The sequence below is a fragment of the Vanellus vanellus genome (genome assembly GCF_965231255.1).
Source record: "Vanellus vanellus genome assembly, chromosome: 7".
In the NCBI taxonomy this organism is placed as follows: domain Eukaryota; kingdom Metazoa; phylum Chordata; class Aves; order Charadriiformes; family Charadriidae; genus Vanellus; species Vanellus vanellus.
In genome coordinates this window covers 31,199,072-31,224,784 of record NC_138912.1, presented here as the reverse complement: position 1 = coordinate 31,224,784, position 25,713 = coordinate 31,199,072, and the positions used below count along the sequence as shown (strand labels likewise).

At 42.8% G+C, this 25,713-nt stretch overlaps 1 protein-coding gene across 1 annotated transcript; it reads right to left on the bottom strand.

Moving 5' to 3' along the window:
- On the bottom strand, positions 1-25,713 carry MMRN2 (multimerin 2). The gene is made up of 7 exons (XM_082486074.1): positions 25,370-25,713; positions 11,316-11,438; positions 9,988-10,094; positions 9,167-9,232; positions 7,727-7,900; positions 4,719-6,611; positions 1-3,685 (listed from the first exon to the last, which is right to left on the bottom strand). Exons 1-7 carry the CDS (start codon positions 25,645-25,647, stop codon positions 3,297-3,299), a joined length of 3,030 nt encoding a protein of 1,009 aa, XP_082342200.1. The 5' UTR covers positions 25,648-25,713; the 3' UTR covers positions 1-3,296.

The window sequence follows — 25,713 nt, the reverse complement described above, 5'->3', positions numbered from 1 at the left end:
AGAATTCAGGCACTGATGGATCTATAGAAAGTAAAATCGTTGATATACAATGGGTGCTTGCATTTTGAGTAAAGTAGAGAGATCATCTTAGTAACGGGGGAAAAAAAAAGAATTCAGAGACTTTAATGTTAAAACGTAAAGCACTATAAGATACTGGTATTCATAAAGCAGTAGAAGTTTCAGTAGCAAAATAATTACACGAAGGCATTAAGATGCACAGCTTTGCTAATTTGTTTATAAAGCTTAGTGGTTTGATCTGGGAATCCAGAAACCTGAGCGATTGGTAATGTTTTCTGGCAGTTACAGGATTTTGGGGAAGATTTTTTTTTTTTTATAAGTATGAAGCTCAGGTTGATTATATTTATATCTGTATCTTGGAGTGAGCGTACATGTTTCTGTGCCCATTGGTGCTCGGCTGAAACTGCCACCAGGCATGCTAGTCTGGTTGGTCTGCAATGAGATAAACTGAAGCAACTTGTCTACTCACAGACAGCTCTCTTTTCCTAATGCCTACGGTCAGCTTCACTTTGTTTTTCGTGTTTGAAAATCCCCTGCTGTTAATTCGCTGAGCCACCCAATAGCTGTTTTTTAAAATTATCAATTAAACATCCTTGTCCCTTTGCCGTCTTTGTGGCAAATTTTTCTCTCCTTTAGGTCCTAATCTGGAGTCTGCTGTCTCTTCATTAAAATGGTTTCCTCTAGTTTGTTGCCTAAAAATGCAGGCCATGGTGATGTGGCTGTGTTAATCTTACAAAAGAACCACCAAACCAATCCCCCAAAATCCACAAACAACAAAACAAGTGTTTGGGGAGGGGGGGTTTAAAGACATTTGTGCCAGTGTCAAATAGTTTGCTGGTATATGAGAGGTGGTGTAGATGGAAATTTATTAAAAGAAACAAAACAAAACAACACACCACCACAACCCAGTAGCTTAATCATCTTTTCTCTTGACTCTTGATAAGCAAGTCAGGCTTCCTGGCTTATACAGCCAATAGAATGTTTTACCCCATTACCTTTCGTTAATTTTTTGCTTCATAGTGTAAAAATGAGAGCGTTACAGTCAAATATGTCTCCTTTGTATATGCAGATCGCTAACTTCAGCACACAGTTGAAGACTACAAATACGAAAACATCTTTATATTAACATTGTGTTCACTCTGGAGTCAATGATCTGTGAACTTGCCTGGCTTATTCTTCAGCAAAAGTAAACTCTGGTAAGCATAAGGATACCTCTCTGGATGGACTGCTCTCCTACCTGCTACCTACCACATCCTTTTCCAACTAGCTCTATGGTTTTCGCTCCGGTGGAAGCTTTCTGTTAGAGTTTTACAAACAAGCAAAGTGGTTTTAAATATATATACGTATCTCCCCTGTCTGTATTTAATTGTGGAACTTAGCTGGCAGCTGCAGAATTGGTGTGCACTGAAGGTGGGGTGTTCCTTGAGGTACCCCGACCCTAGGCAGCACGCTTGGCTTGGCACTGCAGAACGCTGCCACAACAAAAGCCCTAATTGGAGGACGTCTGGGTCACCCCAGTATAGTAGCTTTGTGCTGGAAGAACCCGATCTTAGAGTTTGATGCTTTTCTTTCTTTTTGACATTCCACCTCTTCAAATTTTTCTTCTCTTCCTTCCTTCAAATATTGAGTGATCTGTGGGACAGAAGATGACTCTGAGCTTGCGGGCTCTCTGTGCTGCCTGCTGCAGAGCAGTGCAAGATGTGGCTCCCTGCTAGAAACACGGGGAGACTTGGCCCCTTAATCTCGTGTGAAAATGAGCGTTGGCAGGGAGTAGACGGGAAGTCATTTTCAGTCCTTTGCTTTGTTGGGTTTTCAGGATGGAGAACAACCACCTTCTCAGCAAGGCAGCAGCTGAAACCACTTTGTAGCTTTATTTCAAAAGATACATGTCTGCTTGTCAAAGTGTTGTCTTCAGTGCAGTGTGTATTGGTACTGATGTATGTTTTAATAATTTTGTAGTTTAGTGTTGTTCAGAATGCAAGTAGGTGGGGAGAAAACCTCGTAACAGCAGGATAGATTTTTTTGTTGTTGTTAGAAAATGCTACCTTAAAAGGGCATAAAATACATAACAAGAATTTACCTCTTTCATAAAAAATATTGGGAATTTCTAAATGCATTTCATTTTGGCAAATTTAATTGTTTTGTGAGGTATTAGGATAGACAAAGAAAAATACCACGATAATTGAACTTCTTTAGAATTAAAGCCTTTGGGATATTTTAATTGACAGAAGAGAAGTTTAGGACATGACCAGGCATGGTCACCTTGAGATTTTAGAAATTAAAAAAAAGAAAACACCAACTCCATAGTTCAGAAATTCTACTCTTTGGTTTACTCTAGTTATAAATTTGTTATACTCAACAATGACAGCAGACCACTGAACTTGCCTTTTTGCTGTTAATTTGCTTGCTTGCTTGGGTTTAAACTGTTTACTAAATGCTGAACTCTGGGCTGAATCCACGATATTCTTCAGGGTTATCTTTAGAAATAAACTGCATTTTCACCAATAATTATTTAATATTATTGACATTTTCCTAATGTCTAAATGTAGGTGTAAATCATCTTAACAGTGTTATATTGCTATTAAATTTTTGCAGTGTAGTTGGAGTACAACACAGGCCCATAACCAAAAAGACCGGGCCATTTCTAAGATCCTTGCTTACAAATACTAGCATAGGGTGCATCTTACTGGATTTGATCGGTCTCTTCTAGTGTTCCTGTTGTGCACAGACTGAAACATTGAATTGGAGTGAGTTGCGAAAGGTTCCGAGACAGTCTGTGACTGCCTGCGGTCCATAGAGAACTAAAAGTTAAAATATTCCTGGCTTCTTGTCTTTAAGCTACTATTTACAAAATATGACAGTTGGTATACACAGTCCTTCCTAAAATCTCTTCCTTGCCAGTGGTGGGGGCGTTTGCCGTGGGAGAATACTCTTTCGCCAGGGAAAAGGAGAAATTATTTGTGCTGTAAGTGAAGACAGTCCCACAAAACGTTTTTTTCCTAATTAGGTGCAATTCTCACAGTGGAAGGATTTGGGAATGTGTGTGCTGATACATTTGGAGTCCAAACCATTAGCTTATCACTTGAAAGAAAATCCCATTGCTGCTCATAAGCAACTAATCAAAAGCCAAACACTTCCAGAAAAGAAGCATGAAGACAAATCTAGGGTAGTGCTATGTTTAAACACATGCAGTAGGATTGAGTACATCACAGATGAAGCAATAGTGAATTGATCCATTGCATCTATGGAAAGATACCAATAAAACAAAATGTCACTATTCAAGTTCTAAATATGAGGAATCCACCCATTGTTGTCCCAGGTGGACTCCGTTTCACTACAGAGCCCTGCAGCAATTCAAAGCATACTTTCTCCCCCTTCTCCATTTCTGCCATAGCAAAAGTAGTCATGGTGTTTCCGTTTGGCGTTTTCCTCTGACCGCTTGAAAGAGTTCTTTTGTACCCACGGCTAAAGGAGAGTTGTCCCAGTGCTGGTCCTGAACTAAACTCCACGGAGATGACAAACAGGTAGACACCTTTATGGGGTGCTTTAAAGTAGCCATGTTCAGGGAAATAGCTGTTGCCGTAATTGAGGTAAGTTTCATTGAACCTCACAGTTTTTTCTTTATCCTTTCCTTCTGAGAATCCTACATGGAATGCCACCAATGAGTCTGGAAAAGAAAGAGGAACAGGATTTTAGCAGTGAGCACTCTTCTCTCCCCAGGATCATCAGGGTGGGAGATAGGGTGAAGCCCTATCAGGCCTGATTTCTGGGTCCTCCTTTGTAGAGCTAAATGCTTGGAAAGGGTGTGTGCCTGGGATCAGATCAAATGGCTCCCTGGAAACATCCCAGCCACTACTCTTGGAAACGTATAAGGCTGAGACCACCCAGGGAAAACAGGAAAAAAAAAAAAAAACAAACACTTTTTTACTGCCCTAAAAATAGATTAGTTTGAAATACATTCTTTGCTTATTCAGTCTTAACTACAGTTTGGCAGCACAGATGCCTAAAGGAGCTGATTTTTGCTCTGTGTTATATGTCCACGACAAGGGCTACAATCATGAAAGCCAGTGCTAAAGCTGTGGTGGGTGTAATTACGAGGTGCTTATGGCCACGTGTTTACAGGGAAAGGGCACTGCCCAGTCACAGTGACGTATAAACTGAAAACTTGGACCCTGAAGCTTAAAGCCTAAAAGAGAGAGAGCGTGCTCCCTGGTCAGTCCTCCCTGTTCCACTTGTGCAATTATAGCAGGTGGCTTAAATGATCTGTCCACGTTAGGAAGGATTTGGTGCTTTGAGTACGCTCCTTCCAGGCTCAAATAAGAGAGGAAAAAGAAGCAAGAGCAGGAAGCCTAGCGCTCCCCATCAGCTTCGAAAGAGAAAGCTGCTACTACATTAACGTGAGCATCTACAAACAAAATTTGTGTTCTAAACATCTAAAGTTGAATTAGTTCAAGGCCAATTTCTCAGCAGCTACGATGGATGTAATTTTATCGGCCTCGAGCAAAGTGCAGCAGCAACTTGGTTCTCGCTCAAACTGCTTATTTTGATGGGAGGATGTAAATAACGTCAGAATTTCTCCCTCCAGCATCCCACAAGATACTGACAGGTCTCACAACCGATACGCTCTGTGTCTGGAACTTACAGCAGGGCCCAGAAAGAAGCTAGACCTGCGCATGAGCAACTAAAAGAAAGGAACCCACCTTTTTCCAGAAGTTCTGTCTGCACGGTATTTCTTCCACTTATCATTTGCATATTTTCTCTGTGCTTCTCGGGCTTTTTCTTGTCTCTCTGCTTGTCTTGACCTTTCTGTTGCCTTCTCCCTTTTCTGGTCAGCATTGACTGAATCTTTGCAACATCCAGAGTTATATCTAAGGCAGCTAATTCTTCATTGCTTCCAAATAGCTTTTTAAAAATCACCAGATGTTCCTCCAGCTTCCGCTTGGTGGTTGCTAAATCTGCTGAGAGAATTTCCACAGAAACGTTGAGTGGCTCGATTACATTTGCTATTGTATGATTGCAGCTGGATTCGTGCCTCTTGATTGCCAGGCTCAGGTGTTTGATATCATTCTTCAGAGTCATGATATCATTATAAGCTGAGTTATCCAAGGATTCATCTTTGGCTGCCTCATAGTTTGGTTCCATATGTTCTACGATGCTGCGTTGGCTACTAACTTCATCTAGAGTAGAGGCTGTCTGCGTTTCTTCTTTGGGATGCCTAGGAGATGTACGAGCATCATGGTTATTCTGCTGACCTCTCTCCAGGAGGTGAAATCTCTTCATAAGAGATTCTAAAGTCACATTTTGTTCTTGGAGGTTGTCTGATATATGTCTGAGAGTTTCTTGCAGCTGAAATACTGATGATATTAGGATACTAGGATCTTCTTCAAACAAGACTTCCATAAATTCTTCTCCCAGTAAAGCCTCCAGTGCTGCTTCATGCCGCATGGCGTCTTCCAAAAGAGAGCCGAAAGAACTGTTGAGATACTTGATGTGTCGATGAATTTCTTCATCTTTCTTCTTCAAGAAGCCTATGTCTTCTGAAAAAGCCATAACTTGCGACTGAAGCTGTCTGTTTTCTTCTTGACGGAGATTAAGGGACTGATGGATAGATGGAAAAGCTGAGGAGAGCTCTTCAATTTCATTCCTCAAGAGGTCTCTGAAAACTGACTCTAAGTGCTTCATGTCCTTTACGTTCGATTGGGTGCCTTCAAGGGAATAAGTGACATTCTTTAAATCTTCTTCCAGAATATCAGTGTCAGAAGATATTCTCTGGCAATTACATTCCTCCATGTACCTCAACAGGTCTGAATAGTTGTCCCGAAGATTTGAGACAGTGTAGTTGAGCTCTGATACCTGCCTTTCCATTGCTGCCTTGTTTTCTTCCATAATAACTGATTTCTCCATTAAAGTTACTGTAAGATCTTCTGGCCTGTACTTTGAGATATTTTTTTTTAACTCCTTAAACCACCTCTCTAAAACTTCAATATTTTGAAAGGCCACATCTGACTCCATGTAAAGTTCTTTAAGCTGCTTTGCATGCCCTGCTAGAATGTCATTTATTTGTCTGATGGTTAACTGGGTGTTTTCGTCTTTGGGACCGTGATGTGAGGAGAGTCCTGTTAAATTTTTTTTCAAAGTCTCAAATTTATTTTCAAGATTGTTTTGCTCTTGTTTCATGTTTTCTATGCTGTTGTTGAAAGCTAAGAAATGGGACTGCTGTATCTTATGAAACTTCTTGAGCTTTGTGTCAGAATCCGCCTTGATCATGGTGAGGTTGTAGTGAATCCTAGCCTGCTGCAGCTGCAATTGGTTCTCTATCTCTCTTTTCACCTGATCAACTTTCACTACGTTTTCTTGGACTTTTGATTCAAACTTCGTTCCCAGCTCCTGGAATTCCTTCTTGGGCACAGTGCTCTCTTGGAATCTTTCTATGCTTTTCTTGTTGGCTTCCACGTCGTGGGACAGATTTCTTACCATGTTTGAGAGGTTCTGTAAGCTTCTGTTGAAGCTTGCCCACATTGGGTTAAAATGTTTCCTTAGAAAATTCTCCACATGGGGAAACAAAACTTGCTGCAGAAGCCTTTCCTGTAGATCTGTTAACACAGTTTAAAAAAAATAAATAAATTAAATTTAAATTCTGTATTTGGAACACACATTAATCTGTCCAGGGTAACTCAACTATTTATTTTTCTATAGCAACTGCCATCTTACTCCCCAAAATCTGACCACATGATAAATTTTGACAATTGCAGAACTAGCCTAATTTTAAATCAAGGTTACTGTGAAGCATATTGTGTCTTTGAGTCTGCAGACAATAACAGATATGTATTGACTGCCCTGTTTAAGTCATAAAAATACTGCATTTCGAAACGCCTGGTCAAGCAGTTCTGTAAGTGGCTGTAACCACCCAGTTCTTAGCTGGCGAGCTCTTGCTTCTTTTACTATCTCATAATACTGTTCTTTTCCTGAAGCTTTCTACAACGCACCTTCTACTTCACAAAGTTATACAGTATCTTAACAGCTGAGTATTCCAGGCCAGGAGTAAATAACTTGGAAAACCGCTGAACTATCTGTACTATGTGTGAATAATACTAAGGCTTGATTTCTAACTATAATGTGCAAACTCGAGTGCCTTGGAGTTCACTGAGGACAATGGTCTCCATCCTTAGAAAATGTTTCTGCGAGCCAATGGCGCACATTAGGAGGTCAAATTTGGTAGCACTTTTCTTCCCACTCCTATATATGTCAGGAATAATGTTCCAGAGAAGGGTTGAATGTTACTTTTTTTTTTTTTTTTTACATACACCAGTCTGATATTCCGCACATCAGAGTATATAACATGAGTATGAAAAAAGAACGGAAACCAAACCTAAACTCTGCATCCACATAGATGACAAGACGCCATCGAAGCAGAATAGTAAGCTAACAAATTTTAAGAATAAGCAAACTCTTTATTCTGTGGTTAAGGCAAATTCTGAAATTCCAGAGAAGTGCGAAGGAATCGACCTTTCATCTCATTTCCCATTCCAAGTTACACTTGAATTTGGTTCATTCATTTGTACTGGGATTGCGCCCATTTTTGCCCTTTTTAGAAACAACCACCAGACCAAGGAATATCCGGGTATTTTTGGTTTTGGTTTTTCTTTCCCATCTGCGTGGTTTTACAGGGCCTATTGGCAGGCTGATAATTCCGCATCAGACCTCTCACCTGAATTGCTTTGGTTCACTTCTAACACCATGCTTGTACCGTTGTTTTCAAATATTCTCTGTAAGTCACCTAAGTTGCTGACTGCTTGATGAATATCACTTTGAAGATCATCCAGTAAAGCCTCATGATTTTGAGTGACTTCCAACATTTCTCTTGAATCCACAGATGTTGACACTAATCACAAGATTAAAAAAACAAAGTCATGCAACGGAGTGCAGCGACCAGGCGACAGGTATTCCTACAAGACCTCTGAGAACACCTGTGCATTTTTTTTGCTCTGAAACTTTTGCACTTCCATTTAGGGGGTTTGTTGATTTATAGCACCTAAACTCGCGGTGTCTTTGCAAAGATTTTTTTCAACAGTGATGAAAATATATTTAAATATTAACAGAAGAACTTCAGCCACGCTAGCCGTGATGGCAGCAAAATGCTCTTCATGTAAAATCTCCCCGTACCATAAAAATGTTCTGGAATAATAACTCCCTTCACGCCAACTGACTGGAAGGTTAGCAAGGTTTAGCAACCCAGAATGAAAGAGCAACTGAGGCGCTTCTCTAAGGAATCAGAAGGGTTTAAGTGTCATAGCCGACTCTGGCTGAGGGGCCCTTTAACACATGGTTTTGTAAATAAACACCTGCTAATTTGAGCTGTAGATTTCAAAGCGTATGCTGAGAATTGCAGAAACTGGTATATCCCAACTGTGCCACCCTGGGGGCCTCTTACCCTCCAGGGTTACCTTTGACATTTAACTCTAATGTTTTATAAACTTAAGTCCTGTAAAGTAACTGCTTATTCATTCAGTGCTGAGAGCATAATGTAAACACAACTCCCTCTCGGGGCTGCACTACTGCCCTAAATCCAATGCTAGAAGATACTTAATAGCACTGCGAACCACACCATTTTCCCAGAGGGTGAGGAAAGGTCCTCCTTGGATGCTTAGGTTGGTAGGACAGAGTGCCTGAGATAGGAATCTACGGTACCTCAGAATAATAATCTCAAAGCTACTGGGTAGCTGCTCTAAAACAGCATTTTTAAGACATTGTTTTTTTTTCTGGTAAGACTTCTGAGCATGGTGTGCTTTCCTGTGAATCCACTGTTAGCAGAGCAAGGGGTTGAACACCCGTGCCACAGCTCCGTACCGGCTGCCCTTCTGGCGGGGTATCGCTGAGGGCCAGCCAGCATGCAACTTCCAAAACTCGTGGATGCTTTGTCTAGAGCATTCATGTAGTGTTATACCGGAAGCCCTCATATATGCCAATAAATGTAGTTGCATAAAAGCTTTCCCAAATAATGCTTTCACTAGAAATATTGCCCATGGATTATCTTGTTAAAACTGCAGCTAAAAGCACATCTTTTTTTTTTTTTTCTTTTTTTTCTTTTTCCTCTGATCTGTGACTGAGAGGCAAAAGAATGGCAGGCAAAATGACTTCAAGCACATACTGTGGTTCGAGAACTCCTCTTCCCGTCCTTCAGCTTGATTTCCTGGCACCAGAATAAAATTGGGATCTGCAATTGAGATGTAATACATCTGTGAAAATGGTTTAGATGCAGGAACTACTACAGTTTAGCCCTCCCGTTTTTAAACCGCACTGTCCCCCCTCTCTTTTACTTAGCAGCTGCGTGCACCGTCATTCAGCAGTGCCAAGAGTTGTGGTGGTTTATTGTACGTAAAGGCTATTGCTAGAGCTTCCGTGGAAGTAACAGCCTGGGCTCTGTCAGTGTGTCGTGGGGCTGCTCCCCGCTCCGGGGACGGGGGGAGGCAGGGAGGAGGCAGCGATGCAGGCTGGAGAGGGAACGCTGCCTGCCTTGTCTGAGCTTGGACACGTTGTGATTGCTCTGGCCAGACGGCTTCGTCCTGTAAACTGACTGTAGGGGCATTTCACCTACTGGCGCTGCTTTCTGGTGTCACTGGTTTCTACCTGGAATTAGGCATTCCTAGATGGGCTTGTACACCTGACAGCCTCCCCCCCCCTCCCCCCAGCAAATGAATACTTTCCTCTATGTGTAAAGATTACAAAGGTGCTACCAACAGAAACGTAAGTAGTTAATGCTCTTGGCTACTAATTGCAGCTAATTACAACTACTCCTTGTTTCTAGGTACCAGGGACCAGGGGCATAGCAGACCAAAGAAAATAAGGCATCGATTCTCAAAAAAAAAAAAAAAAAAAAAAAAAAAGGAAAAACAAATAAGCAAACATTTCTTGCCACCATGACTGGCATTAATTGATTAATTCTCACGCTTGTTCTCTAGTTTTCCTTACCACGCTGTTCACAGTCCTTGCCGATAAATCCAGGGCAGCATTTCCACTGCAAAGACTTCAAAACCTTCTGTTTCACTTGATAGACTGGCTTCAGAGCGGTCCTGTACCTGGAGAGTAAGGGTCTGGGCGTTAGATTGCAAGTTATTGTCAGCTGCTGTCACTCGGGGTAAATCCACTGACTCCAGCAGCAGTCTGGTGCCAAGCGTTAACTGTGTTGTGCATTAGTCATCCAGGACACAAATTTGTCGTATACGGTACCACTGCTTTAGGCAGTCCACAGCAATTCTTTTCCCAGGTGTAAAATTGCTTTTCAGGACTGCTGTCTACAACAGGAGGTGAGTGCAAATTCTTAGATGCAGACAGACTGTGACTACTGTTCAGTGAGCAAGGCTCCCATGGTCTGCCTCGTGCTTTATTCTTCTTCGGTAGAGATTTTTTCCAAGCACGCTGGCACTGAGCTGACGCAAGCCTGAGGGATGTCACAGCCGGCAAATTTATGTAACTATCAGAAATGCAACTGTAATATTTATTTTAATGGAGTCCTTTGCAATCAAGTTGGGACTGAGCTTGGAGTTCTGTAATATTCTGATAAGCTGTAGAGAAAGTTTTATTTTCAAACAAATATTCCAAAGTGTCACTGGTACCAAGGAAGATACAAATTTGGTGAAAACTGCACTAGAAATAATCATGAAACTTTTGTTGTTTTTCAGAGAAAGAGAAATGAATTGTATTGACAAATAACAAAAGCATTTTTGCAGTCAAGTAACTACATAGATGTGAAAACGTGTGAGTATTAAATATTATTTCACTTCAACAGCATGTTGTGATTCAATGCCTCCCAACTTTAAAAATGTACCGGTCTTGGTATCTTAAGGTACACTATTGGATTTCACCAGTACTCTTTGGACAGCCGGTCCTTTTGAAAGCAGAGTAAGCACTTGGGCAATTGCATGTCGTGAACTCCTGCTGTGGAAATAGTCTCACTGACAGTCACAGGTAGAGATTTTTTAAATTGTATGTGTGTGTTATGCCCTGAAAATCATGGAAAAGGTATGGTTTCTGTTTTGTTTTGTTCTGAATAAACATGTGGGAAGATTTGAAAAATCTTTTAATCACCTTGTAGTCCTGTACTTGATGGCTTGGAAAGGCAGTTGTTCAAATACCTGATGACCTTAGGTGCATAAATCAGACCCTATATCACTTTGGCATTAAGCTGAGTAGATGCTTTAATTCCTTTTAAAATGTGTCATTAAATACTTTTGAAAATATTGTTTAGGTACTTCAGAGAAAATCCTGTTTTCTTCAGTGGTTTTATTTAGGGTACTTACATGATCTTCTGGCAGTCTGGTGCTCCGTTGGGACAGGGCTGTTGGGAATTGACAATGTACTTCTCCTTCATGCAGGCTTCTATGTACGTTACCAGCCGGGACTGCGTGAAGGAACACCAGTTCCTAGTGGAAGAAAGACATGGGAAAGGAACATGAAATAGGTCTTTTTAAGTCTCTGCTTGTAACAGTGCCAAGGAAGAGTGAAATGCAGAAGAGCCTTCTATTTTTTTTTTTCCTTTTTTTTTTTTTTTTTTTTTTCCAGCTGGGTGGTGGGGAAAGTGGAAAATGCTTGCTAGCTTCTCCCTCCACTCCTAGTTCATTTGTTTTCATTTAGGATGTTTATCTAAGTTTGTTACAAAAGGGTTGATTGTCTGAACTTTGATGCATTAGTTCCATTTCCAGTCCTTTCATTTAGCAGGAGAAATTTCCAACCCATGATAACCTGCAGGTTAATGTCACTTTAAATGTCAAATTGCCTTTCTCGGCATGTTGCCATTTCAGATGCCTAATGACTGACTCATCAGGTTGAGGCAGTCTGCTTCTGAAAACTTAATCCGACATAAACTCCATTAATAATCAGTGTCTTCCTAAGTATTGCTTCTTCAAGATTATATAGTAACTGATTGGATTTCATTAATTAGACTAGCTTTGAAATAATTTCTCCCATCACTTGCAGGAAAATAATATTGGAAAAATTAGGGTTGTTTTCTTGGGTTTTAGTTTTATGCTTCTAGCAAGGACAAGTGAGTTTTACTAGTCTGGTAAATTTTCCAAGTCAGAATTATATAGGCATCTATTAATCCCAGAGTGTAGGTGAGCCTCTCCCTTTTCAAGAGCTTAAAGTCAAGACATGGAAGTGTACTGTTGGTTGAAGTTTGATGGTTAAAATCCAAGACAAGAAGTGACAGGGAGTGAGGAGCGATAACTATAATGGGAAATGGAAAAAAAAAAAATTATGATTAGCATCCGATTAATTAGTAATTGAAATTATTGTTCAAAAACTATGCATGTATTCAAACCATTATTTCAGATACTGTGTTTGCAGAAATTCATCAGTTAAGCACCAAAGGATCCTCCCATTGTCTATGAATGGTGACGAGTAGAAAAGGGATGTGGTGGCGTTACTTGGGCAGAGAAGCTCTGGGGAGACGAGAGGTCCCTGCTCTCTCACTGTTTAGCTCTGGCTACAAAACCTTCAGAGGAAGAGTCACCAAACCAGCAATTGCATTTTACAGACAAACCTGTCTTAAAGGCAGTCTAGGGCCTCGTGTTCTACACGAGTTTGGCTACGTGTCCTGCCTGTTGTAGGAGAGCACCTAAAATGGTTATTTCTAAAACTGTGTGCACACAGGGGTTTAGGAAGTGGCAACATACCACTTAACAACACACTGATGTTAAAACAAGCTAATCCTCTTCCTTAGGGAAAAGGTGGTGTTGAGTAGTGAGGAGAGAGAAATTAAAATATGTATACCACCCTCACTGCTATAGCTAATTCACCGTAACTTTCCAGGCTGTCTCCATATAGACAGGTCCAAAAACAGGCTACCAGGTTAACACGGTTAACCTGACGGGTTCCTGGCCTGGGAAATGAAAGTGGGGATTGGATTTAGTTCCTCTTTTCCAATGAAGATGCAGTTTTTGAGGGACAAGGGGCCCAGAACGGCACGCTGACTCTGCCAGCTCAGCCGCTGTGGTTTGGGCTCTGAAGCAGTGACCTTCCACAGCCCGTGCCGCCTGGGCATCAGGCAGGCTGCAGGGGACTCCATCTTCCCCAGGGGCCCACGAAATCCAGCTCTTCCCCTTGCAGCACAACCCACGGCTTCTCCAAACACCCCTTGGTGCTCGCTGGGTTGGGGCTGTTAACTCTTCCGAACCAAAACACGAAACTTCACAGTTTAAATCACAGTCTTGTTTTCCAGAAGGGAAGATTGGCATGAAATCGGTTGCAAAAGGGGTCTGAGGCCTTCATTGCTCCCTCAGGGTAATGTACCTGCAGAGCAAACAGCTCTCCGATTGCCATGAAACTCGCTGTCCTGGTTGGAGACCACTTGCTTCTCAAAAAGTGAGCTACTCTGTTATGTTAGATGTCCATGCGACGGCTGCGTTACCCATAGTAAGAACTGGTCATTACGGTGTTTTGTTTGTTTGTTTGTTTTTTAACATTGTTCTTCCTGATACAGCAACTGGCAATTCAGTACTGAAAAGTTTGAATACCCACGAGAAAATCTGATGAAGGAGCAGGTGCTATTTTCACGTGATTTGGGATTTTCCCCGCTCTGTCTGGCATCTCTAGGGGTCTGCAGTTCTACCTCTGGTATGGTCACAGCCATTACTACGAGCCTTAGAGCTTGCTGGTGTCAATACACGCAGCGTACCTGCTTAAGTGAAGCCCGGAGAAAAATTAGAAATCATATTATGGGCCGTTATGCATACTATTGGATTCCTTGCCCTTAAGAAGTCAACACTAGTTTCTCAGAACAAAAGTAATATCAGACCTGATATAGTACTGACCGTGTCAGATGGGGTGTTTGGAGAGACCGGGGCTTCTTGTGTGCGGTGAGTTTGACGGAGCTTGTGTTATAGTGGAGCAGAGCATTGCGTGGGGGAGAGCTGTGCCTGATAAAAAATAGCTGAACTTTAGGCGGTATATTTTTAAATGGGAACACAGGAACCAAATCTCTGACAATCAGCATATATGGAAAAAGTTTGGCCCTCTGAGAGACTTGCAGAAACAATGGGGGAACTGAGTTCTCCACAAAAGCAGAAGCTGTGGCCGCAGTGGCCAGGAGAAGGGGAGGAAGCTGCGAGGAAGCTGGAAACCTCGGGAGGAAAGAGCAGACAGGCTGAGCTAGCTGGGAACAGTTCACCGGGCTTGTTGGGACACAGCCAGCCTTTTTTGCTGCCCCGTTTCTTAAGGAAAACGTGATTGTGATTTCAGTAAACACCCATGGAAGCAAACCTCCTCGTATCTGAGAAGCAGGGGCAGGAATGTGGCAAAGCCCGCGGCGCTGGGAAGGCAGAACAGGAAAGCAGGCTGCTGCCGCCGTTGTCGTGATTTCAAGCCAAAACAGCTGGTTTTGGTGAGCTGCAGTTTTAAGGCCTTTGCAAGGGACTGGGGGAATTTTTGCGCCCATTATCAACGGGAGTCATCTTTCCTGTGGGACTGAACCAGAAGACAAATCCTCAAGTTTTTATTAAATCATTACTCTTCCAGAGTCAAACGCGCTGCTTGTGTCACCGGGCAGATCAGTTAAAGCCCAGAGACCGACACACGTGCTTGGGCTGACGCCTGCTTCTGAGGCGTGCGTGTGCCCGCCAGGCTTTATAAGGCTGCATCGCTTTTCGGTGGTCACTGTAAGATGAAAAATTCTGAATCGGAGACCCTCTCCTCTTTGTGTCTGCCGTTAGGCTGTCCTCTCGTGTGTGCCTGGCAAGCCACAGCTGGCAGTGACTTTTCCCCCTTGGATCCTCTCTGTTTGTTTTGGGGTTTTTTTTGTTTTTGTTTTTGGGTTTTTTTTTGTGGGGAAATAAATCTCCCCGGTGCCGCTGCTGGAGCTCGCTGGCATCGTTGTGAGGTGCAGCATCCTGGGTCTGCCCAAGGGATGCCCGCCAGATCCAGGCGGGAGTCTGCATTCAGCGTGGAAACCTCCTTTTAAAATAGGATCCTTTGGCTTTAGTGTTTTGTTCTTTCCTAATGAAAACAATCCACGCCCCATGAATCATCATCTGGGCTGATTTGTTTTTCCCACCATACACAGCTCTCAAACAAGTCCTTTGAGTTATGTTGGCCATGCAGATCTAAGGCAAACATTTACATGCATCAACACGTGTGTGAGCAAGAATGTGGCATCGAATGACTGTGAGTACTTCTGCTATATGGCACATGTAAATGCGCACACAAATTTGATAGAAAACATGAGGATTTCCTTTCAAAACCTGTTAATGAGTTGGAGGTATCTGGTGGGCCCTTGCAGAAAGGGCCTATGTTGTATCAGAAATGGAATCAACGGTTGATCCCAACTGGATGCTTACTTTGGACGGTTGTTAGCATTATCCAGAAGGAATAGCATGAGAAAAGGGGAACTCGATAGACTCTCTATAAAAACTTCCTTTAATGGTGGTCACATTTCTTTGTGTCCATTTTTCTTTAGTATCTGCTCACTAGTTCTCTCTCACTTGATCTTCAAAGCTTATTCATGGAGCTGAAGTGCTACATAATATTATGTTTTGGTCTTAATAACAAAAACTTTTAGTGGCATCAAGTTCCATGAAGCTGATCAAAATTTATTCTTTCATCAAATACGTAAATAAGGCCTGCTTTTCACATCTGCAATCTTGATACCTGTGTCCAAAGGTGAAACTTCTAGTGCAGTATTTTTTGCACATCTTGTCAAATGCTTCCTTTAAGGAAACTTTGATATCTGTTACTAAAAATACTCCTTAACTGTATTAACCTTGAGAGGGAAATATGTCATTCTTTAATGTTAAGTGGAACAATTTAAAGCCTTACAAAGGCTTGATCTAAAGTTCAGTGAGGCGAGCGGGACTACTTCTGCTGGCACCAGTGGGCTCTGAAGCAGGCTCTGAAGTTTCAAAGAGCTGCTCTTTCACAAATAGCACTTTCTTTATTCAGCTGGAACACAGCAGCTTTGTGTTCTGCTTCTGTGGTTTTTCCCCTCTTTGTAGTTATGTCGCTTCATTCACTGAATATATAACCAACTTAGCACCCTCTGCTTCCATCCTCTTTAACACAGTTCCCTTTTGATTCAAGCCTCTGCTGCCAAGGGGAGAGGAGTAGAAAGAAGTTGCTCACGTGAGGAGAGAGCAGAAGAGCTTTCTCGCCGGTCTGGTGAATGGTAAAGTTTATAACAATACTGCAAGTTAAGGGAACCCGAGCAAATCCAGGGCTACAGATGTTTCATTTGTTCAGTTGCTTTTCCTGTTTTACATTCCAAGCTAATTAATCCTTTTTCTTTAACCAGGAAAAAAAAATATCCTGAATAATTTTCTTTACTAGACTAGGTGGGGTTTTTTCTACGCTTTCTTCTAATCTCCTTACTGAATAGAGTCTTCATATGAATAGAGTAATCTATTTTTGCTTTATTTTGAGGCAAATGTGTTCTTTTGTCTGAGGTTAAATACATCTGACAAGGCATTCTGTATTTAAATAAGATTCAGCAACTTTAGGTTAGCTCAAACTCCTTTTATTTGAACCTTTAAGGTATTTTAACTATGAGTTGATCAATGATTTTTTTTTTTCTTATGTTGGATACTACTGCTTTTACTGAAACACTGGAAAATGCAGGCAGTTTTATCTCTGATTCTAAGATTTTTCTAGGCTGCCTTATAACAAAATAAAACCCACAGAAGCGGGAGATGAAGCAAGATGGCTGGTCTGCGGCAATTATCACTCTGCTCAAATGAATACAGGGTAGTCTCTTTTCTCATACACTGCTACACTGACAATCACAGCATGACAGTCAGTGTGAATAATGTCCCCCAGCTCAGCTAAGTACTTACATACTTTATTTTTCTTAGTTACAGGCTCTCGTGACCGGCACTGCAATGCATAATTTCAGACACTTCCTAGGTCAGTGGAATTTTTGCCTGAACAAAAGCTTCAGGACTTCAGGACATTGTTTTTCCATAAGTTTTGTTATTCCTTTGGCTGTGCAACTGAATTGTCTTTCACATCAGTTTCCTCAGGTTTCTATTCTCAAGGAAGCCAGTTTCTATAATTACTTGGAAAACTCCTGTCCAGCCATTCCTGTGTCTACCTCTGACAGAGTGCAAAACTTTTCAGGTCTGTGACATTTTCCTTTTCTATACAGTGCAAAATGCACCAGATAAACAAGTATGACTGCTTAAATGTGCTACAAGATGACAATAGAGGACTGTGTTCTCCTAATTTAATAAGGTAATAAGGAAGACTCAGGGAACTACAGGTCAGCCAGTCTCACCTCTGTGCCTGGCAAGATCATGGAGCAGATCCTCCTGGAAACTCTGCTGAGGCACATAGAAAACAAGGAAGTGATTGGTGGCAGCCAGCATGGCTTCATCAAGGGCAAGTCATGCCTGACAAATTTGGTGGCCTCTATGAAGGAGTTACAGCGGTGGTGGTCAAGGGAAGACCAACTGATGTCATCTACCTGGACTTGTGCAAAGCGTTTGCCACTGTCCCACAAGATATCCTGGTCTCTAAATTGAAGAGACATGGATTCGACAAATGGACCACTCGGTGGATAAAACACTGGCTGGACGGTCACTCTCAAAGAGTTGCGGTTAATGGCTCGATGTCCAAGTAGAGACCAGTATCGAGCTGCGTTCCTCAGGGGTCAGTACTGGGGCCTGTACTGTTCAACATCTTTGTCAGCAACATGGACAGTGGGGTCAAGTGCAACCTCAGTAAGTTTGCTGATGATACCAAGCTGTTTGGTGAGGTAGACACGCTAGAGGGGAGGGATGCTATCCAGAGGGACCTGGACAGGCTGGAGAGGTGGGCCCAAGCCAACCTCATGCAGTTCAACAAGGCCAAGTGCAAGGTCCTACATCTGGGTCGGGGCAATCCCAAGCACAAATACAGGCTTGGCAGGAAATGGCTGGAGAGCAGCCCTGAGGAGAAGGACCTGGGGGTGCTGATTGACGAGAAGCTCAACATGAGCTAGCGATGTGCGATCGCAGCCCAGAAGGCCAACCGTATCCTGGGCTGCATCAAAAGAAGTGTGGCCAGCAGGTCAAAGGAGGTGATTGTGCACCTCTACTCCACTCTCGTGAGACCCCACCTGCAGTACTGCATCCAGCTCTGGGGTCCCCAACATAAGAAGGACATGGACCTGCTGGAGCGTGTACAGAGGAGAGCCACGAGGATGATCCGAGGGCTGGAGCACCTCTCCTACAAGGAGAGTCTGAGAGAGTTGGGGCTGTTCAGCCTGGAGAAGAGAAGGCTCTGGGGAGACCTTATTAGGTACTGGAAGGCCGCAAAGGGGGCCCAGGAGAGCTGGGGAGGGCCTTTTTACTAGGGCATGTAGTGATAGGACGAGGGGGAATGGCTTTAAACTGGAAGAGGGCAGGTTCAGATTGAACCTTAGGAAGAAGTTTTTCACTTTGAGGGTGGTAAGGCACTGGAACAGGTTGTCCGGAGAAGTTGTTGAGGCCCCATCCCTGGAGGTGTTCAAGGCCAGGCTGGATGTGGCCTTGGGCAGCCTGGTCTATTGGGAGGTATCCCTGTCTATGGCAGGGGGGTTGGAACTCGATGATCTTCAAGGTCCTTTCAACCCTAAACTATTCTATGATTCTATGATTTTAATTCAATCAAGTGGTTTTCCACTAACTTGTGCAGGGTGACTCCTGGTTTACACCAGTTGAGATGGGGGGGAGGGTGTGTGTGTGAAGACTGGGGCATTAGCTATGGAGTAATCTATGTTCTGCTTTTCCCTCAGTGCAAAATTCTCACTGAAATGAAAAAGCAGCCTCAATGAAACAAAGGTAAAATATCACATTTAAATTAATCTAAACAAAGACTATGCAAGTCAGATTTAAGATGGACATATCTTTTCATTTGTTATGGAACGCAGAAGGTATTCAGCTGCTGAAAAGGGCTCTGGCTCTCCGAGGGAACACAGTGTGCCGCCGGGTTTTTAATTAGCAGACAGCGAGTGATTGCTGGTGGTCTATCAGTGAATTCCCCAGCTCTTCCCGAGCAGCCAGCACCCTGTGTTTCAATCAGGCCGCAGAAACTCTCATATTTCTCTGTCTTTCCCTGAGGATGAGTCGAGCTCCCTCCCAGGCAGGGTCTGGGATCTGCCCCTGACTCATCCCACAAACCACCTGGGCTTTCCCTGGGGTTTAAGCAGGCTGACGGGTTTCTGGTTTACCTTAACAAGCTGGGCTGAAAAGAGTGGCAGTTTCAAACACGTGGATTTCTGTACAGCGCTGGAAGCCTTCCAGACCCTTGAGCAGTGCTGGTTGAATGCCACTTTTGTTCCAACAGCAGTGCCAGTCAGTCTGTTATCAGTTGGGACTTGTCCTGCAGCATGTCCTAAAGACTTAGTGCAGTGAAGGCTTTCTGAGCAAACCCAATCCTGAACCCAGAGCCTTTACCGGGAGCAGGAGCTCAAGAGAAAGCAGGCTTGGCTTGGAGCTGGTTTGGAGCCAAATCCAACTGTTGTACGAGCTACTTCAGAGAAATAAATGCAAGAGGTTCTTCCTCTTCACAAAACATCACAGCCATTACCTCCTTTATATTATCCTTCCCACAACACAAGCTCTACAGCCTGCTCAGAGGGCAGCTTACACTTGGATTTCATCCTTTGCTTCCTGCAGACATAAGTTCACCCCTAGCATAGCACACTCACTCCTTTGTCTGACCTTGTCTTGAAGCAGGAACCGCAGCCAGTGGCCACCTAGTAGCACAGCGGTGCTGATGCCAGCGAGTCAAAAACGCGGGGGAAGACAGGCTTCCCAGGCAGCATGCACGCAGGGCGCTGACAGCGTGCACCATGGCTTGTCCTGATCATGTTTTGGGCATGAGTGTAACTTTGTTCAGGGTTGGGCACCGATCACTCGTTCAAGGGGCATTGACCCGCAGGAGTAGGACGGCATCGCATCCGCGTGCTGATGGTGGTTCTGGGGCTGTGCTGAAACAAGAGGTCCCTTGCTATCTGCTGAAAGAATGAATTGCTGCAGCTTGCACTAACGAGCTGTGTAACAAAGGAAATAAAGCAATCCTTTGGGCACAGAGGGTTCGATAACTCCTGTATCGCGTGCAATGAAGTCGTTTGCATTAAATACCCTAATGGGGAGCCATTCCACCAGCAGCTGGGCAGCTCAACGAGAGCCAAATATCGAGTGATGGCTGCAGTCAGCAGTCCTTGTCTGAGGCAGAAGCTTAACTGGTGAAATTCCTAAAGTCCTGAAAGGAGCCAAGTGCCTAACTTTGATAGGAAACCATTGCTTCTGTTAATGAACTTGGCACTGTGGAAGCTATTGTTGATCACTCAATGGCTATTCCACTAGTTCGCAGGATGTCAGGGGCTGAAGATCTCATTTGGCTGCATTTCATCCAAACATGTTTTATTTTAAGCATATGTTCCATGCCCCTTTGTTGGGAAATTTCAGTATCCCATAAGCTTCCTAAGAAAGTCCCTGTCTAATTTTGAAGAAATAGATGTGTCGGTGTGAAACTGGTCTTAATTAAATGGATATTTTCCTGTAAAAGCAGACAAAGAAAATAAGCTATTAAGATTGGGCATTATTCTGACTTTCCCTAGAATAAGACTGATTTGGGTTTTCCCTGCTTGTCTACACTTCAGAGCATAGTTAGTCTGTATTTTGACGCCCTGTGCAATCAGAAAAAGAGGGCTACTTCTCTGTGGGTGTCTCAGTGCCGAATTAAAGGAAGAGGTGTGTGTTTCGGTGAGATAACAATGCACCTGGTTGACACCAAGAAACCTTCCTGTAATCAAGCGTGACTTTACAGAATTATGTGTCCAAGCCTCAAAATATATTAATGCAATTAAGGATTTACTTATGCTGAAGATTTCTGCCTTCGCTATTTATAACTCAGGTGGTGGGGTTTGGTTTTGGTTTGATTGTTTTCATTTTTTGCAAACACACCCCAATTCTAAGAAAAATCCCACTGGATGCAAGACTGAGCATGGGTTTGAAGATTAAATGGAGATGGTGATTAGATGGAGAACTAAACCACCTGCCCAGCCAGAGGGGCCCCAAAAGAGGGGCTACTTGGCAATGATTACACTTTTGGAAAGACAGAGGAGAAGGTCTGTGAGACTTTGTCATAGCTGGGGAAAGCAGCTTTAGTTGCTGTGCTCCTTCCCATCTCATCACCACAGTCCTTTGCTCCCTTACTGGGCGAGCCGCCCATTTGGGGACCAGCTCTGTCAGTGTGGTTACTGAGGGAGAAAGTTAAAAATAACCTCTGCTTTTCTCCCGAGTTTATTTTTAACCTGGAACACTTAAGTGATCTGGTTTACAGTGTTATTTGACAGACAGGTCAGGTCAACTGAGGGTACAGGCAGCACTGGGCTTTGCTGTGGTGGAACTGTACCTTTTAGATGCTTCTTTTATATTTTTTCTTTTTTTTTTTTTTCTTAAGTGAAATATGAACACTAAGTGCATGGAATCTGATGGTTCTTGCTGTTGTGAGCAGGTGGATTAGATTAAAGCCAGCCGGCTGCGATTCTGCTCAATGCTGTAAAAAGACAGGAGCTTTGGGCTACAGTGCTCCACTAGTGGTGCTTCAGTGCATTGCTTGATTTGAGAAAGAATCTCTTTGTACGGAGAGAAAACAGCCCTTCTGAGTGTAACTACAGTAGAGGTCTTTCCACAGATTTCAGATCAACAGAGGTGAGTCCATGGCAAGGGTTTGGAGAAGATGGCATGTTCTTCCCAGGGCCAGGGAACCTTTCTTTTCAAAGTCTGGGTCACCATGTTCCTGGCCCTCACACGGCCACACAGCGGAGGACGTGTGTGTCCAGTTTTGTCTGCCCAGGTCTGAATTCTGCAGCCTGAGAGAAGGCACACAGCTGTGTCCTTACTTACGTGGCCCTCTCCTTCAGCTCCCCTGAGGTCAGCTCAGCACCATGCCTTGCTCAGGCATGTGTCATTACCGAGTATTTGATGGAAGTGGCTTTAAAGAAAGAAAAATCTCCAAGGCAGCTTGTCAGTTTAGGACAATTTTCACAAACTACCAGGTGTGTCATCCACATAGCAGCAGGATAACAATAGTGATGTATTACCTCATTGACGTGTTTATTATCCCCTTCAGTATGACTTGATCAGACAGCAGTTGATCTAGTTACACCTAGTGGTAAGTATCAGAGTAGGTGATGGGCTAATGCAAACTTGAAAGCTCTTATTTGATATTGGGTCACTTTTAGAACTTCCATGCATCTGGTCATGTCCCAGCCACCTTTTCGAGCCTCATTTTGGCTGCCTGTATCCACAAACAGGAAAGCCACCAGTAACAACAGAGCATTCCTATGAAGTTCTGCATTAGGCATCTCTTTTATATGGGAAATGAAGAGTGCAAATGTATTTATTACCTATTTCAGGTATTATGCATTCAGGATTTATGAAATCCAGAATCAGTTCTTGTTGTTCTTGCTCTTCATCTTCCATTGCTAAAACAAATGCTAATACAGTCCAGCAAATTCACGGTACAGATCTCTTCGTACAGTTGTGCTTTCATTTCCCTTTTTAATTCTGCTGAAAGTTTGGGATGGATCGATTTACCGCAGCCATAGCATAAAATGTTTAACGTCAAACCAGTTGGCTGATAGGAAGCACAGCTGCTGGGGTGGGGGTGGAGGGGGAGAAAAAAGTTGTTTCCTTTGGACAACTGGCCTTTTCTGATAATTTTGATTTTGTAAATAACATGTGCAAACACCTATCCCCTCTGAAAAAGCAGAGCTTCTCTGGTGCTCTCAGACACAAGCAACAGCCGAGATACTGAACTGTTATCTAGTTCTTCCTCTAAAGAATAGTCAAAACAAGGATTATCTATACATTTCTTTTTTAAAAAGTCACATAAAATCCAATGACTTCTCACTGATTTTCTAATTTTAAAATTCTAATTAGAATAATTGTGTTATTCTAAGAGGAATTAATTAAAGTAACATATCCACGCATTTGACTGGGATCTAAGGAGTCATTTCACATGACATGCTGAAACAGGAACCAGAGGATTCTGTCTGACTAATTACCTTGGACATATTCATCATGGTAGTCTCAGTTATTCAAATAACTGCGATGGGAAAAATAATACTCTCAAATAATATTTTTAAAATGTAAGAGTATTTTGTAGCAAGAAACAACTATTTCTGATATATAGGGAAAATAGCAAAAGGTTGGAAAACCCCATAATTTTTGTTGAAAAATTATGAGAGATAAAACTTTACCTCAGAGACAAAGTTCCCATCATTTTTTTCACTTGTTTATTTCCTAGTTCTGAAAAGAATGTGTTTTCTTATTTCAAACGTGAACGAGAAGTTGGACGTGGTTTTGGTAGAAAATGACTCCCCACCACCCCAAGCCTTTTTATGGCATGTCTTTATCTCCCTGTATCTCTTAATTCCTGATTAACTCCTGATGCTTTTCTTCTTCTCTCCCTTTTAGAGATACAAGCCCGGTTCCTCAGTGCTTTTTCCAGGGCGTGTGGTCACACATGTGAAGTACCAGATTCATGACAACAACTTGTCTGTGCGTAGCAGGGTACTCCGGCCATGAGCTCCTGATGTGCACTTGAGGACTTCAGGCTCTGAGGGTTCAACCCTTTGCAATAGCTTTTGGAATTTGGAATGTGGTTACAAGGGGAGCCGTGCTGTCCCTTCTTATTCACACACTCCCCCCTCAGTTTTTTGGCATAATTCTTCTCAAATTTCTTTCATAAGATCTACCAGCTTCCTGGGCTTGTGTGCACTATAAATGTGGTAGCTCTAGCAAAAGAACAAATACCTTAAAGCTACTGCCAGGCTAGATTTTGGTTGCCTGTAGTCATCAACATAGCTTTATAATTGGGAAGAACGTTATGATTTGACTCATTATGCAACTATCTCCATAAAAGGAGGAAGTATTTCTCTTCTTGGGAGGAAATTGCGATGAGTAATAGCTGGTGCTGAACTGAATTACGCAAGCTGGTGCTGAACAAAGGTGCACAGCAAAGGAAGAAATCCGTATTGGGACAGTGTATTACAGTGTCTTGCTGACCTGTATATGCACCTTTTTACACCGTTGAATTCTCAGAGTGCTCTCAGTGTTTCAACCAGCAATCAAGTCCAGAGTACCACTTAGGCTTTGTTTTCCTTCCTCTGACAGGGTCTGAAATGCATTAACCAGGAGTTGGTGAATTAACAGAGCATGTCATTATCGAACACTACCCATCAGGAAACTGGAAGTCAACACTTACAGGCTTTAGAAAATGACCTAAGGGTAACGCTGGGAGGTCAGATTTGTGGGAAGATGTAGTATGAAGGGCAGCAGGGTTTTAATACACTCAGCGTGCAGGAGGGAGGCCTTAATTTTACATGTAGATGAGATTAGAAACAAGATTGCACGCTTCAGTTTGTGTGAAAGGGAAGCATGACATAAGCAAGGTTTCGTAGACTCTTTCCATCTCCCTTTGTTTCCTTTCCTCAAGAGCATTTAAAGGGAAAAATACCAGGGCATCCTAAAGCGCTGAGCTGTGAACAGCACTCGCTGTGCTGCTGTTTCAGCTCTCCCAAACAGGGCTCTGCACTACCCATCCATCAGGGCTATAAAAGATTCATTCACTGTCCTGCTTGGTTTTCATCTATTTTAAACATTTAGAGACCTACTTACGTGCCCTGTAAAACTTAAAAAAAATCATTGTGTTTGGAAATCTTTCTAGTGAGGTACGTACCATTTCCATTCAGGATGGCTGCCCTTCTGCTATAGATTACCACGAGAAGCACTTCACTGGCATGAAAACATTTTGGAGGGGGTGAATTTGTAGTCATTTTTGTGCTTATTTGTTATTCCTTATTTTGTTGTCTTTACCCCTCACTATTTTTATTTTGCTAACATCCTGCCATTCTCTTTCCCTCTCCATTCCCAAGGCCCAAGTCTGCAGCCAGGCACATTCTGATGATGAGCAAAGGTTGTCCTGATCAGCAAAAATAATTCGCATTGGTTTGCGAGGAGGAAAAAGTCAGTAAAATAATTTCATCTAGTTTTGCTTTGCCAGAAATAGCTTTTTGGTTTATGGCTCTTACAGCAGAACTGGAAGGCTGCACATCTGCCAGGTGTGTCCAGACACCTAACCCCGTTCTGCCATCTCAGAATGGGACAAAGAGACGGTCCCATCTGTCGTCTCATCCTCCACAAGCAATTCAGCTTTCTGTTTCTGTAATTAAAACGTTTAAACCCCTCCTGTTTGGATATAGATTGATCCCTAGAATATAATGTATTTTAATGAGAAACTTCTATTGGAAACGGTCCTTTATCAACAGGATATAAAGGCACCAGACAGGGCTGCACTATCGTTACGTATAAGACAAACACATTGGGGTACTTACCCATTTCGGGACTGTGGGCTCGCAGCTTCAAAATCCTCTCCCTCTTCCTGATGTGCGGAGATCGTACTTGAAGGATAATCTTGAGCATCCTCCCTGAGCCCTTCTGCTTCCCAATAACCATCTCCCTCGTGCGACAGAGGAATTCGCTGGGGGTATGCAGAGGTCTCATAAATTCGTGGCTTGTGCACGGAACCATCATGGTATCCATGATGGTCTGAGTGTTTGACCAGCTTTGCCAACCCTATTGCATTACAGATGAGCAAAAGCTTCACTAGCATTGTGGCGTTTTTCCCACCTGGTTACACCTGTCTCTTGTTCCCTTCTCTGAAGCGCAGCCTGGATTA